The sequence below is a fragment of the Tachypleus tridentatus genome, chromosome 10, assembly GCF_004210375.1.
Source record: "Tachypleus tridentatus isolate NWPU-2018 chromosome 10, ASM421037v1, whole genome shotgun sequence".
Taxonomy (NCBI): Eukaryota; Metazoa; Arthropoda; class Merostomata; order Xiphosura; family Limulidae; genus Tachypleus; species Tachypleus tridentatus.
The window spans coordinates 22,771,326-22,787,984 of record NC_134834.1 but is presented as its reverse complement, the minus strand read 5'-3'; the positions used below and the strand labels follow the sequence as shown (position 1 = coordinate 22,787,984).

General features: G+C 37.7%; 1 protein-coding gene across 1 annotated transcript in view; it reads left to right on the top strand.

Annotated features, from left to right (window-relative positions):
* Positions 1-16,659, top strand: part of LOC143228877 (nuclear hormone receptor FTZ-F1-like) — a 47,996-nt gene that overhangs the window by 16,619 nt on the left and 14,718 nt on the right. The window contains exon 2 of the mRNA XM_076460302.1: positions 7,469-8,196. Coding sequence (XP_076316417.1) covers positions 7,469-8,196 — 728 coding nt within the window. The remainder of the gene's footprint in view (positions 1-7,468; positions 8,197-16,659) is intronic.

The window sequence follows — 16,659 nt, the reverse complement described above, 5'->3', positions numbered from 1 at the left end:
TACCGAGTATGTTTCGTAACAGTTCCAAACATTCTATGCCATACTCAAGGTAATAAAAGATTTTCAACGTACTTCCAGCGAAACATGGTTGTTTCAGATGTTGCTTACCACCAATAAAGAAAAGTAGTCTTACAAAAACACCCTTAACATTATTTGTCACAGTATAGAGTGTGTACAATATTTGTGAAAGATTAATTCAGATATAAGTACAGACAAAGCTGACAATACATCTAAAACCGACGTTAAGTGTCCCATACTATTCTCTTGTGGCCTAAAGAACTGATGAGTCCGGTTCTAATTTGTGCGATACCACAAAATGCCCCCCAACTTAATTGGGGGGAAGGAGGGAACGTATAACAGTCAATCCCGTGTATAGCAAGCACTAGGGTTCTGGTGTTTGGATGTCACGATTTACATTAGCTTCGAATCTTGAATATCTTCGACTGTTAGACAAGAGGACGTTAACCTTTACGTTTGACCACGTGTACTTGGCGTAAACGTCAAACTAAAAAATATTTAAGATTCTAATAGACACTTTATTTTACAGTTATACCTTCCCAGGCGTAGTGCTATAAAACTTTGAATATCCATCCACATTATCACCCTTCGATCATATTTACTCTACAATAGCCCCTGAAGATCTCTACCATATTTTGCCACAAAGTTAAACCATACTGGTTTGAATATCCATCTACATTATCACCCTTCGATCATATTTACTCTACAATAGCCCCTGAAGATCTCTACCATATTTTGCCACAAAGTTAAACGATACTGGTTTGAATATCCGTTTACAATTTCACCCTTCGATCATATTTACTCTACAATAGCCCCTGAAGATCTCTACCATATTTTGCCACAAAGTTAAACGATACTGGTTTGAATATCCGTTTACAATTTCACCATTCGATCATATTTACTCTACAATAACCCCTGAAGATCTCTACCACATTTTGCCACAAAGTTAAACGATACTGGTGTGAATATCCATCCACATTATCATCCTTCGATCATATTTACTCTACAATAGCCCCTGAAGATCTCTACCACATTTTGCCACAAAGTTAAACGATACTGGTTTGAATATCCATCCACATTATCATCCTTCGATCATATTTACTCTACAATAGCCCCTGAAGATCTCTACCACATTTTGCCACAAAGTTAAACGATACTGGTTTGAATATCCATCCACATTATCATTCTTCGATCATATTTACTTTACAAAACCCCTGAAGATTTCTACCATATTTTGCCACAAAGTTAAACGATACTGGTTTGAATATCCATCCACATTATCATCCTTCGATCATATTTACTTTACAAAACCCCTGAAGATTTCTACCATATTTTGCCACAAAGTTAAACGATACTGGTTTGAATATCCATCCACATTATCATCCTTCGATCATATTTACTCTACAATAGCCCCTGAAGATCTCTACCACATTTTGCCACAAAGTTAAACGATACTGGTTTGAATATCCATCCACATTATCATCCTTCGATCATATTTACTTTACAATAGCCCCTGAAGATTTCTACCATATTTTGCTACAAAGTTAAAAGATGCCGGTTCCTTACTGTTAGCATACCCCAATATTTAAATAATTTATTCCCGAGCTATTTGGGGCTTAAGTCTCATTAATCTCTTTATTAAAAGTCTGTTCAAGAATATTGCTTCACACCTACCGTTTGTGCCCAAGGAATCATTAGGAGTATTTATTACGAGATTAGCGCACAGCCCGTCAGAAGTAATTGGACAAGTATTCCACCCCCCCCCCAGTATATCGTAACTTCGCATTTCAGTTAAGCGAAATAAATTAACTAACCTTTACTAACAACGAATCAGAAATGATCATTAATAACATTCGTGACGTATGCATAGAATCATTAGCAAAAAAAAATTACATTAACTACGTATATACAACAGTCAGTACCAATGAAGTGTATAGACAACAAAATTGGAAAAAATTATTGATTTAGGGGCTTTCGTTGATTGAAGAGGTTTAGTTTTGTTGTCGTTTTTGGTATGAAGTTAATAATAAAAACAAAATTAACTTAATTAATTCACAAATGATTTAAAATTTAAAACTTAATCGTTTTTGGTTTTTTTACTGATGATAAATTTTGTCCACTTGGCTATAGACTAGATCTCACACAACGTCTTCACTTTAGGCTTATTATACCAAATCTCACAACACTTACAAGGTTTCACGGTTCTCTTATAACCTACTTCACTAAAATAGTAATGGGTGGACTATAATCAAAAATTGTGACTCCTTCCATTTCTAGAAGTCAAACACCGATTTCTATATTAGTGAGATTTAAATAGAGGCAAAGAAAGTCGAACGACCAATCCCAGTACTCTGGGAAGAGATTGGGAAGAACCAACATCTACATTTTTAGTCAATGTTCGATTTACGTAAAAACTTCAGTGCTGGTTAGAGGGGGAGGCACTACTTCCCTTATCTGTAATGCTGATAATTAAAGACTTGTGGTGCAAAGCGCCTGAGGTAGCTGCAACCAACGGAGATAAAGAGGAGTCGAACCGCTGATTTTAGCGTTGTAAATCCGTTGTAAAGGACGAAACATGTAAGGCAAAAGTAAACTACGCCAAGAAATATGACTAATGGTCATTTGACTCTTCTCTAAGTCAGGTAGAAAGTTCAAAGTAAATTAAGACCAATAGGCCGTAAGAGACTAAAAACGATTAAAGTGGACACTTTAAATTCCGCTAATGAAACTAACCAACGTCAGGAGTAAACCATAGGAAAGAAAAATCTAAAACGGCACTGCTGTTGTAACGACTGCGAACACTCGGGTCACAAAGGCTACACATTGGAAGATGAATCAGTTGCACAGTAAAGAAAATTTGGAAGTGATAAAACTGGCTAATGTGGAACCTAGGTTCTCTTGTGTTTGATATTGTCATGCGAAACAATAATCTATTGTGAGGAATATACAAGGAATTACTGGACATTTGTCACTTGGAAATAAATCTTATTTCAAAATCAAAGTGTTTCCTCACAACACAGTATTAGACAGCCATGAACAGGCACGCCACATGTCTTAGATAGAGCGTTCAAGTTGACCTTTGTGCATCTTTCAGATAAGAGGTTGCGAAAGCTATTAAAAACTGAGTGAGTGGTTTTTTAAAATAATCCACCACGTGATTCAAAATTTAATGAAGTCTAGCTTTTAGACTCTTATATATCTGCTTTAGAATAAGCTTTGTTGGGAAGGTACATGAATGTATATAATCTTTATTCGAAGAAACTGCTAAACTAATATTATCAACCGTATATAGATCAATGAGCTAAGCGTGGCCCACGGGTTTGTTTGTCCAGACTGGAAATACCATAAAAAACATGGTTCGCGTCCGGTTGACGACCCCAAAATGCACTTTCCATTTTGGGGCTACGAGTGGGCTACAAGAGTTAGGGTCAAATCTTACAGTTTGGTTCGACGACTGTTGGTTTTGGAATTTCGCACAAAGCTACTCGAGGGCTATCTGTGCTAGCCGTCCCTAATTTAGCAGTGTAAGACTAGAGGGAAGGCAGCTAGTCATCACCACCCACCGCCAACTCTTGGGCTACTCTTTTACCAACGAATAGTGGGATTGATCGTGATATTATAACGCTCCCACGGCTGGGAGGGCGAGCATGTTTGGCGCGAACCCGCGACCCTCAGATTACGAAGCGCACGCCTTAACGCGCTAGGCCATGCCAGGCCTCGGTTGAGGGGCTATTGACTACTTGTCCTTCGTTTAGCCTATCATTTCAAAATCAGGGACGGCTATATGCAAATAACTCGTTCTAAAAACAAGAACTGATTGGAAGTTTGAGATGCAATACTGTTTAAAATGGCGGACATTCGTTTTGGTTGCACAACCATATTTAGATATTTACTTTTAGACGTCGTTTCTGCAGACTACATGGTTGTAAATAAAATATGCCTAAAGGCGTTTACATATGCACTTAACATTAGGCAAGAACGTAGAAGTAAAGCAAACTAAAATTAGGAAAACGTACAAGACGAGAGGCAATACTGCAGTCTCGTGGTACTAGTACGTGCTGATACCGTACACAGCTTGTACAGTGTACATTTAACTACAACTACGTTAACACTTGTCCATGACCTAATTTTTGGGAGTGCTGGTTAGCCTGGAGGCACCTACAAATATTCATAATGAAATATGTCAGAACCTGAAAAAAAAAAAACGACGAGCTATCTGAGTTTCAGTCGTAATAAAGTTAATTTTCTGTTTAAAAAAGTCGGTAAAGTTGCTTTTTATTGCCGTCCTTTACAGTTTAAGCCGTAAAATTATGACTAGAGAACATATCTTTCGATAAGTTTGTTTGTTTAGAATTAAGCACAAAGCTTATCTGTGCTCTGCCCACCACGGGTATCGAACCCGGCTTTTTGTGTGCAAGTCCGCAGACGTGATACTGGGGGGGCTTTTTAAATGAAATTTGGTTGTAGGCTACTAATTTAGTAGTGTAAGCGTAGAGGAAAGGACTGAAATGACGAACATTTTTGGTACGACCGGGATTCGAACCCGCGACCCTCGAACGCCTTAACACACTTGGCCATGCCGGGCCCTCTTTCGATAAGAAACATCGATTATAGCTATACATAGCTTATCTCGTGTTCGACTGTTTGGGGGGGATTTAACTCAATGTCAGTAGAGAAGTTGATTTTAATGATTCAGAGGGGGGGTGGAAGAAGTAGAAAAACTAGCCTTAAAAACACAGCCGTGTCCAAACCTTTAGTAATTGAAATGTTTCTGTGTTTTCATACCATACGAGCGACATATTCAAATGTTCATGTGAACAACTAAATGTTTAACACTTTTTCATACGCTTTCAAAATTACATCATAAGAAAACGATAATAATTTAAGATAAATTCACCCACTTGACAAACTGAACAAGTTAATTGGATTGTTTGTTTGTTTTTTTGAATTTCGCGCAAAGCTACACGAGGGCTATCTGTGCTAGCCGTTTCTAATTTAGCAGCGTAAGACTAGAGGGAAGGCAGCTAGTCATCACCACTTACCGCCAACTCTTGGGCTACTCTTTTACCAACGAATAGTGGGATTGATCGTGATATTATAACGCTCCCACGGCTGGGAGGGCGAGCATGTTTGGCGCGAACCCGCGACCCTCAGATTACGAAGCGCACGCCTTAACGCGCTAGGCCAAGGCCTCGGTTGAGGGCTATTGACTACTTGTCCTTCGTTTAGCCTATCATTTCAAAATCAGGGACGGCTATATGCAAATAACTCGTTCTAAAAACAAGAACTGATTGGAAGTTTGAGATGCAATACTGTTTAAAATAGTGGGATTGGTCGTCACATTCTAACACCCACACGGCTGAAAGGGCGATCATGTATAATGATTATGGAACGTTAAGTTATCAAAACAATATCGGCAAACGTCATGATAATACATTGGTTTCGGATTAAAGTCCAGCACTTTAATTATCTCATTATAAACAACAATAGACTAACATACAAAATAAACTTCAACTGATGTAAATATCCAATAAACCTAGAGAAACGTAAGGAACATTTTGTAGAAAGTTTAAAACCGCGTGAAGATCAAGAAATAAAAAAAAGCTACTGAAAACCAAATATACAATCTAAAGTAACACCCCTCTCAAACACACAGACGTTTTATCTGCCTCATTTTCCCAAAATGTTTGTTTTGTTTTGAATTTCGTACAAAGCTACTCGAGAGCTATCTGCGCTAGCCGTCCATAATTTAATGGTGTAAGACTAGAGGGAAGGCAGCTAGTCATCACCACCCACCGCCAACTTTTGGGCTACTCTTTTACCAACGAATAGTGGGATTGACCGTCACATTATAACGCCCCCACGGCTGAAAGGGCGAGCATATTTGGTGTAACGGGGATTCAAACCCGCGACCCTCGCTGGGCATCCTAAAAAGTAGCCCCGCCTACTAATTTGGTCAAACCATCACAAGTAAAGTCCACTGAATTTGAAACACTGATAATTTGATTATCTGAATTTAAATAACTTTATAACCAATGTTCAGGAGTAAAATATTGGAACAATAGTAATCTAATAGTCTTACTGTAAAAAAATTTGCCGCTGTCGTTACAGGAGTTATTCAGTTCAGTGCGTTTCTTCTTAAAACTTAGGAATGTTTATGCTGAATGACACGCAAGTGGTTATCTATGCTCCGCCATTGTGGGTATCGAAACCCTATTTCTGGCATTACCCCCTCAGGATTACCACCGGATTAAAAACAATGAATAGTTTGTGTTTAATTTCATCGCCATCTGTTGGTGAAGTAAAGTACACAAGGAGATAAGGACAAGATCTGAGACATTAACGAGGTGTACAGTTGGTCAGCTAGCTACATCCTGAAACTGGGACTAACTTACGTGTTCAGCACACACCTACGATCAGGTTTTAAGTTACAAGTCAACCCAAAATAAATATTTAAAAATTAAGAAACATCTTTCGTTTTAACTTTGTTAATTAGTACAAAGACGTAAGTGTTTTTTTAATGATTCCATGGTAATCCCATTTCTTTATTAGACAAAAAAACTATTTATTTCTAGTATTAAAGCTCAACCCAACTCTAAGAATCCACACTCTTGTCAACTTGTCGTCCTTTAACAAACACCATATTCAGTTTCTGTTTTCCATCTACAGCAGTGACGTTCTCCTTAGTTATGTTATAAAATGCTTCAACTGTTGAAAAGTTAATCCACGTACTTGTATCTTGTACACACAGAAAGCGTACACTTCGTCTTTCGAGCGCATACGCCCTAACCCTGGGTACAGAGATCATTATAGATTGTTGTTTTTTTATTTCGCGCAAAGCTACACGACAGATATTTGTGCTAGCCGTCCCTAATTTAGCAGAGAGAAAGCAGCTAGTCATCACTACCTATAACCAACTCTTTGGCTACTCTTTTATCAACGAATAGTGGGATTGACCATCAATTATAACTTCCCACGGCTAAAAGGGCGAGATGTTTGATGTGACGGGGATTCGAACCCGCGACCCTCAGATTACTAGTTTGAAACATAAGACCCTGTGGGTTTTTTTTTTATACACGATACGTTATCCATTACTACACGAATGTCTTCCCCCATGATTATTATAGTGCTAATAAAAAAATGTAGCGATTGTTGAAATGTTCAGTTTTTAGGTATAAAAAAAAACGCCAAATGAAACCCGCAAGAGTGAAGCCAATATTTAAAACAGTTAAAAGTTAGTTTATAGATACATTAAGTTATATGGGAATAATTTAAAATATTGATACAAGTGACATGGAAGTGTAGACAGAATGGACATAATTAACACGTTTTTGACAAGTACTTTCTGTGAAATTTCGTAAAAAAAGTTCTTAAAAATCCTGATGACAAATCCATAACACAAAGTTTTTCACATAGGGTTGTTATTCATCAACTGTTCTCGTTCCAACAGCTGTGAGACCAGATCGAATGAGAGGAGGTCGAAACAAATTCGGACCAATGTACAAGCGAGACAGGGCAAGAAAGTTACAGTTATTACGTCAGAAGCAGGCTGTTCATTCACGGTGTTTATCGCCTCCACAAGAAATGGGATCTTCCAATCCTTTTCTACCTCCAGTAGTATCAGTACCTGCAGGTGCATCTTCAATGTATTCTCCAGATCTAACTCAGGTGAAACAAGAACTGATTCAAATTCCCCATCTCAGTTCTTCTACCAGTTCTCCAGATTCGTCTTCATCTCTCCAATCTTCCACCCAGTATCACACATCTCGCCTCTCACAACTAGCAAACCAACAGCAGCATCCTTCCGTTTCTCATCTCAGGGATCTCAGCAGGACAACGTGGATGACCACTTCCCATCCAACCACATCTCCCCCTAATCCGATTATTCATCACCCGACGTATTCACCGAAACCTTACCAGTGCGATCCTGGTCCTTCAACAGCAGGACCGCTTCCTCTGGCGACAGGAGGAAACAACATACCCGATCTTATCAGAGAATTTCAAACGTCATTTATAGATGACAAAGAGTGGCAGGGACATTTATTCGACATTCTTCAAAGTCAGACCTATAATCAGTGTGAAGTTGATCTTTTTGAACTGATGTGCAAAGTGATTGATCAGTCTTTGTTTGCTCAGGTCGACTGGGCCAGGAACACCATCTTTTTTAGGGACCTGAAGGTAAGTTTCTTAAACGGCAGTAATAAAATAAACATTTTGAAGAGGCAGTTAAATTCGAAGTTTAATTACTTCTCTTCTTGTTTATGAGTGGAAAATTCATAGTTTTGCGATGACAAATCGATAAAACTTTAAAACTGATAGCAGTTTTTGTGGCGATAAAACCCCATGCATACCTATTGCTTGATAAGAGCTCAATTCGTTAGACTATAGTACTAAGCTTTCACAGCCAACAATCCCTACTAGTATAGCGTAGTAAAAATAGTCTGTTTAATGGAGAAGTATTATTGAAGCAAAAAACATACAATGACGTAGTTCAACGAAGTTTAAAAAATCGAACTGATATTATTCTAACTTATTCTAAACATCAAAGTACTTAAAATATTATAACTACATTTTAAGACTCCAATTGTTTTGTAATTATAGTGGTTTGTTTAATAGAGATTAAAAATTACAAAATTCAGTTGTATACAAGAGATGATTATCTTATGCAGTCTCAGTTACATTAGGGTTTGGATTACGTTTTGTTAGCTAACAATGAGAGTGTAACTCGCCAAACTTTGGGTTGGATGCGACGTAGATAAACTCAATGACAATAAATTATAGAATACCCATCATCCTCTGTAAAACTGCTACAATAAAGCAGCACGAGCCATGGTTAAACGTCTAAGACATTAGGCGTCTTAGTCGCATGAATATGACAAAAATATACCCACACACCTAATAAGAGACCGAGAAACGTTGTCACAGTGACTAATTTAGCAGTATAGGACTAGAGGGAAGGCAGCTAGTCATCACCACCTACCGCCAACTCTTGGGCTACTCTTTTACCAACGAATAGTGGGATTGACCGTAATATTATAACGCCCCCACGGCTGAAATGGCGAGCATGTTTAGTGCGACCGGTATTCGAACCCGCGACCCTTGGATTACGAGTCGAACGCCTTAACACACTTGGCCATGCCAGGCCACGTCGGAACGACTACTCACAAAGTGATAAACACGTGGTTTAAAAAATCTTAACGTATTGAATCTGAAGTCTAGAAAGCCCGTAAGAATTAGTTTTGTTTAATAAATTATATGTGTGTTAAACATGCCATGGGGCATGAAAATTGAAAGACAAACACAAATGCGTTATTTACATAGGTATGGGAATTGTTGAATAAGTAGAGATTCTAGTTTAATTTCGTTAGGATTTGGTAATAAAACGTCTTCAGAAATTTGTATTTTTTTCGTAGTTTTAATAGAAGATACTACAGAAATAAATGTCATTACGTTGCGATTTCAAAAACCAGAGGGCCATTTTATTTGCAAATTACAATAGAGCCAAAATTTCACCAGTTATCTTGGTCCAACTTTAAAAGTATTTCATAAGTGAATAGGTGCTAATTTTAGTGCATAGTTGTGCATTTTAAAAACTGCATGAAGAACAGCCAAGTTGTGCAAATTCATATCCATTTCGAAGGAAAACTACAATTCTTTAAATAGTCAAGTGTTCAGGAAAAATAACTATTGTAACGTACTGGTCTGGTACATTAGGGGAGTTATAATGTGACAGTCAATCCCAATATTCGTTGGTAAAAGAGTAGTCCAAGAGTTGGTGGTAGGTGATAATGACTAGTCGGCTACCTTCCATATAGTATTGCACTGCTAAATTAGGGGCGGCTTACGCAGATAGTCCTCGAGTAGCTTTGCGCGAAATAAAATAACTTAAATATTTAGATTGTTTCTTTGGGTGAGCTTATTACGTCATGATAACGCAGCCAATAAAAACGAGTACCACACAAATAACAAATGATAGTTTAATGATTCAGTTCAGTTCTAAAAGGTTAAGTGAATCACAATCATGTTAGGTCTCGCTCAAGTCGTCCATTATGAATCGATTAACGAAGAAATTTAAGTTAAAGTACAGGGTTGGCAAAAACGTTCACCCAAGTAGATTATGAAAAGCAGAAGGAAGTTTTAACCATTATATTTTTACCACAGATTCGTTTCAAACTGAAACCACGCTGTAGGGCCATGATGCGTGTTGTGTACCTCCAGAAAGATGGTTGTCATAGAAGAAATTTCTACCAAGTTTACTTTCATGCGTAAATAACTCTTTATACTGGAAAAACTTATGGCACTCATGACAGTTGGCATTTAAGTCGTTTATATTAAAATACGTCATACTTAAAGTTCCAACGATATTTAAAATCATCATACTTGAAAATACTCGATCTAAGCACCAATGGCCACAAATTGTGCTTTTTTTTATTATTTAAGGAACCCGAAAGACTAAAGCCTCAGCCAACTTCTTAAGAGTAATAGTGTGGATGGATGCAAGGTTAAATGAACCCCAAACCTCTAGCTTTCTCTCTAGTTGTTTGGGTATATAAGTTTTGTATACCCGGGAGGGTCAGATTCACTATACCTCTTCCTCCTTCCTTTCCATTGTTAGGGTGGACTGCTTGGTATATTTATAGTTAGTACTTGAGGGCCAGAGTGATGAGCATTAATCAGGCCCTTTTCAGGGTAATCTCCATGTACATTGTACTTTCAGATTCAAAGTCTAGATCATAGGTGGCCTGTTTTGTTTTAGCACTAATTCATTATATTTATAATACTATATATATATTTTTTATTGATTTTAACTTAATGATCTAAGGCATAAATTAATCGGGGAGAGGTGTTTAGGTCTCTCTTCATCATGTATACAATATCTGTATAGTTCGCATAACAGTTCATTTTTTCTCCAATTTTTATCGAAATATTTGATTGTACTATGTAGAAGTCTATCTGCTATTGTTTGTGTATTTATGAGTAAAGTTTGTGGAGGTAGTTTTGCTAAACTCGAGCTTTGGACGAGTTTGTTTGTTTTAAATTTCGCGCAAAGCTACACGAGGGCTAATTGCACTAGCCGTTCATAATTTAGGAGTGTAAGACTAGAGGGAGGCAGCTAATCATCACCACCCGCCGCCAACGCTTGGGCTACTCTTTTACCAGCGAAGAGTGGGGTTGACCGTCACATTATAACAACCCCACAGCTAAAAGGGGCGAGTATGTTTGGTGTGACGGGAATTCGAACCCGCGACCCTCAAATTATGAGTCGAGTGCCTTAACCACCTGGCCATGCCGGGCCATTAGACAAGTTTAGGATGTTGAAAGTTCAAGATGCCGATTACACAAGGGAAAGTTGAAACATGCTTTGTGTTATGCACAACGAGTGCGGTAGCACACTTAACTAAATATTCAGTCTTAACGTTAAGAAGAAAGGAGAATCCTACCATGATAAAATAACTATATTATGTTAACAAAGAACACACATGAAACAGAATCTAGAGAATTATTTTATGTAAATAAACTGTACAAAAGACCACGATTGGTTAGAGTTATTTTTTGTTGTGCTCTTCAGCGTTGTTTCGGTATATTAGACTTAAGTTGCTTAAGAATGCAGGAAGAAAAAGACATACGCAAGTTCAATGTTTGTACAACGTCGTTTATACTCTTAATTAGAGTGATAGCTGCATGTATCTGGTAATAAAAATGCATTTCTTACGATGTTCATCCTTAGAAAACAAAATTAAGTAACAGGTTATCGGTGCAACTTCATGTTCTCCTTACCTATAATCTGAGAGTCGTGGGTTTGAATCCCGGTCGCACCAAACATGCTCGTCCTTTCAGCCATGGGAGCGCTATAATGTGACGGTCAATCCCACTATTCGTTGGTAAAAGAGTAGTCCAAGAGTTGGCGGTGGGTGGTGATGACTAGCTGCCTTCCCTCTAGTCTTACATTGCTAAATTAGGGACGGCAAGCGCAGATAGCCCTCGAGTAGCTTTGCGCGAAATTCAAAACAAACAGTTCCCTCACCTATAAAATGACTGGTTCAATTCAGAAATATAGTTTAATAATTCACCGTACACGAGGTACAAGATTAGGGATAGCTGATGCGTATTGTTTCGATTTGTCTTAAGCCTTTCTAAAGTCAGAATTATTATTGTAATAGTTCAGGTATTTAGGGAAGACTCTGTGGACATTTGACAACATTGATGTCGTGTTTCAAATAAGGAAATTAGTGTTGGAACAATGAGTAGCAACTTATGTTTTGTACAGCAGTTTTATTGTATTCACGCAACGCTGTTTCATATATATATTTCATACCATGTATAATAGAAAAAAATTAACAAATCCAGAGTTTAGTAATCGACTCATTTATCGGAAACCTTAACTTAATAACAACAATAAACGAACTCCAAAATCCTCTCCACAGCCACGTAAGACACTGAACTTCTGATAAAGACACATGAAAACGTTCCCTTCTTTCCTCAGTATAATTTTCACTGGATTTAAAATATATATATATATTTTTAACTATTTAAGTAGTGCCACGTTTTCATTTTTTCGACTTATATTTGTGCCCTGAAGTTGTTTATTCTTGTGTATATATTTTTATCGTAATTACAAATATGGTTTGTTAGTGTAGATTACAGACGATGGAACTGTGACGATTCCAAAGCTTTTAACAACTGCTTTCTGTTACCGCATTCGTGTTTTATTACCCAGAATTCCGTAGTAAAAGTATGTGCAATTGTCAAAACGTTTAGCGTAAACCATTACTCAAAACTGACTTTCATAAACTTGGGTGACTTCGAGTAATCGATATCACTTCAGTAGTGAAACAAGCCAAGAGTACAATTTTAAGATGTCTGCGGTAAAGGCATCCCAAAGCGTCGGGGGCTGGGTATATTTTTTCCAGCAGATAAAGTTAGAAGACAGCTCTAAAAAAACTTTTTTTTTGGGGGGATGCTATAATCCATGACGTCTAGAAACTTACCTTTGCTCACGATCGATAGTACCTCGAGACTTTAAAATTAATTTCATTAACAAACAAATAGCTTTTACTTTAAGATACCAAACATTCGCTCGTCATAGGATTAGTAATACAATAGCTAAACTTTCCAAAATATAAATTAACAATTGAACATACCCCGTTTTTTTTTATCACGCTCGTTCATATGCAAGCCGGTTAAGCTGAGCTACCTGAAGTGGGTCATTCTGACCTTGTACAGTAACCATGACTTTACCCCTCCCAATTACATGATTAGCTGTGAAGCTGTTACTTATAAAATCTACATGTCATTGAAATACTAGCGTCCTTTTATGACTGTGAAACACAAATAAAAGTAATAACTTCATTTCTAAAATATCTATATTTCAATTATTTGCATAATTCGTGTTAAGGCGTGCGACTCATAATCTGAAGGTCGCGGGTTCGCATCCCCGTCCCGCCAAACATGCTCGCCCTTTCACCCGTGGAGACGTTATAATGTGACGGTCAATCCCACTATTCGTTGGTAAGAGAGTAGCCCAAGAGTTGACGGTGGGTGATGATAACTAGCTGCTTTCCCTCCAGTCTTACACTGCTAAATTAGGGACGGCTAGCACAGATAGCCCGCGAGTAGCTTTGTGCGAAATTCAAAAACAAACAAACAAGCAGTTTTCGTTGCAAAATGGTTTAATACGTAATATTTTCAACCTTTTTTAACAACAGTTTTCAAATAATCCCATAAACACTGTGTTTTGTTTATAAATGAAATGTTGCAGTTCGTCAAATATCTCTACTAGTCAGGAAATAAGGCATACGGAACTACACAGTTAAAAACGTTTTCTTTTATCAGACCCCCAGTGGCTCAGCGGTATGTCTGCGAACTTACAACGCTAAAAACCGGGTTTCGATACCCGTGGTGGGCAGAGCACAGATAGCCCCTTGTGTAGCTTTGTGCTTAATTCAAAACAACAACAACAACTCTTTTATCATAAATGGCATACTGCTATCTGCCTTATATGAATATAATATCTAAATTTAAATAATGCATATTGTGATTAATGTTGTAACTTCTTTATAGAATAAGTTCTCAGGATACATTTGAGTGGGATCAAAACTTAAGATATTAATTTAAATAATTAATCAATATAATGGAAGGTGAAAACTAGGTTTTCATACGGCCCTAACACCATTATTTCCAGTTATGTTTTTTTTATTTTGCGCAAAGCCACTTGAGGACTATCTGCGTTTGCCGTCCCTAATTTAGTAGTGTAAGACTAGAGGAAAGACACCTAGTTATCACCACCCACCGAAAACTCTTGGGCTACTCATTTACCAACGAATAGTGAGATTGCCCGTCACATTATAACGCTACCACAGCTGAAAGGGCAAGAATGTTTAGTGCGATCGGGATTCGAACCCGCGACCCTCAGACTGCGCGTCGAGTGCCTTAACCACCTGGCCATGTCTTCTTTGTCTTGTAACTGCTTATGTTTATACCACTACAATTTGTATTTGTATTATAAATTTCGCACAAAGCAACTCGAGGGCGATCTGTACTCGCCGTCCCTAATTTAGCAGTGTTAGACTAGAGAGAAGGCAACTACTCATTTTGGGCTACTTTTTGACTAACGAATAGTGGGATTGACCGTCACATTATAACGGCTGACAGGACGAGCATGTTTGGCGCGACGGGGATGCGAACCCGCGACCCTCAGATTACGAGTCGCACGCCTTAACACGCTTGACCATGCCGGGCCTTTCCAGTTCTGATTCATCGTATTGACGTAAGAGTATCTCGATGGATAAATTTGATTACACATTGTGGTTTTTAAGAAGATCACAATCACCGCTTATTTTCGAATTACAATAGGGCGAAAGTTTCACTAGTTACGTTGGTCCATCAGTTTTAAAAGTATCGCATAATAATAGTGATTTAATACGACTGGATTTTTGCTTATAAAAGCAAAAGGACTAAAGAGAAGGCGGAGGGTAAGACAAGGAACTATAGCAAAGGAATGTCATGTGTGCTTCGTGGTGTACTAAATGAACACGTTCAAACAAGATTTATCCAGAAATTCTAATTTAACCATTGACTGTGTCTGTGTATTATAAGTCACATTTGTGTAGTGGAATCAAAAAAAAAAAAAAAGTGAAAGACTTTTTTTCCATGTGTCATCCTCATGGCTACCAATTTTCCAGATTATTATCATCATAATGAAATTGTGATTTCATTTAGTACAGCGTTTATTTCTTTTGATTTCGCGAAAAGCTACACGAGGGCTATCTGTGCTAGCCGTCCCTGATTTTGCAGTGTAAGACTAGAGGGAAGGCAGCTAGTCATCACCACCCACCGCCAACTCTTGGGCTACTCTTTTAAATTGTCAAACTTCTATACATATATAATACTCAATTGTCCATTTGTTTGTATGCCACACTTAATTCGTAATCTGAAAGTCGCAGGTTCGAGTCTCCGTCGCCGAAATTCTCGTCCTTTCAGCTATAAATACATTATAACGTGATGGTCAATCTCACTATTTGTTGTATAATGGTAGCCTAAGAGTTGTTGGAGGGTGGTGTTGACTAGCTACCCTCCAAATTGTTTTTCACTGCTAAATTAGAAATGACTAGCGCTGATATCTCTTGTGTAGCTTTGCGCGATATTCGCATAAACCAAACCAAATTGTCTGCTACACTCTATATCTTTTAAAAAAAATATTAATTAATCAGTCTCTCTTTATTCTCCCTATGTGCTGGAAGGTCAACCTAAGAAAAAAGGATTTCACAAAAACAAAAACGGGAGTGCTTTAGAGGAATATTTGTGATAGATGGTAGTATGAAGGGAAAATACATAAAGAAAGGAAGAACATGTTTAAGTGTGTATGTTTTCTTATAGCAAATCCACATCGGGCTATCTGCAATGTCAACCGAGAGAAATCAAACCTCTGATTCTATTGTTTCTTTTATATTCTTTATTTTTCATGTTGATATCACACATGCATGATTTTATTGTACAATATCAATGTAATATCTCTCTTTTGCCACTTCTGTATAGAAATGTGAAAAACTGTGAAAAAGCGCTCACCTAAATAGCAGTCTTTTCTTGCGCCCAGTAAAAGTTCAAGGAACGGTAGCATCCAGCATAAGGAATGATTAAAGACGGTTGTAAAGGGTCAACATTCTATACATACATTCTGTATGATATAAGGGTTTGGATTGACTGCACATTTAATATTTATTCATAACCTTTTTCAGGAAGACTACCGCTAAATTGTTTCAATGAGCATCTATTAGTTTGAAATAAACACCTAATGAAAGGTATCTTACTTAAAGATTTGACATTTTTATTTTACAACTTCTAATTTTATCCACAGCGGCAAAGAATCTATCGTATTAAAATAAAACAATATTCGCGTTCCGTTAATGAATTAATTTCTTTAATTTTGAATTTCGTGCAAAGCTACACGAGAGCTATCTGCGCTTGCCGTCCCTAATATTGCAGTTTAAGGCTAGAAGGAAGGTAGCTAGTCATCATCACTACCGCCAACTTTTGGGCTACTCTTATACAAACGAATAGTGGGATTGACCGTAACATTATAACATCCCTACGGCTGAAAGGGCGAGCATGTCTGATGTGACGGGGATTCGAACCCGCGACCCT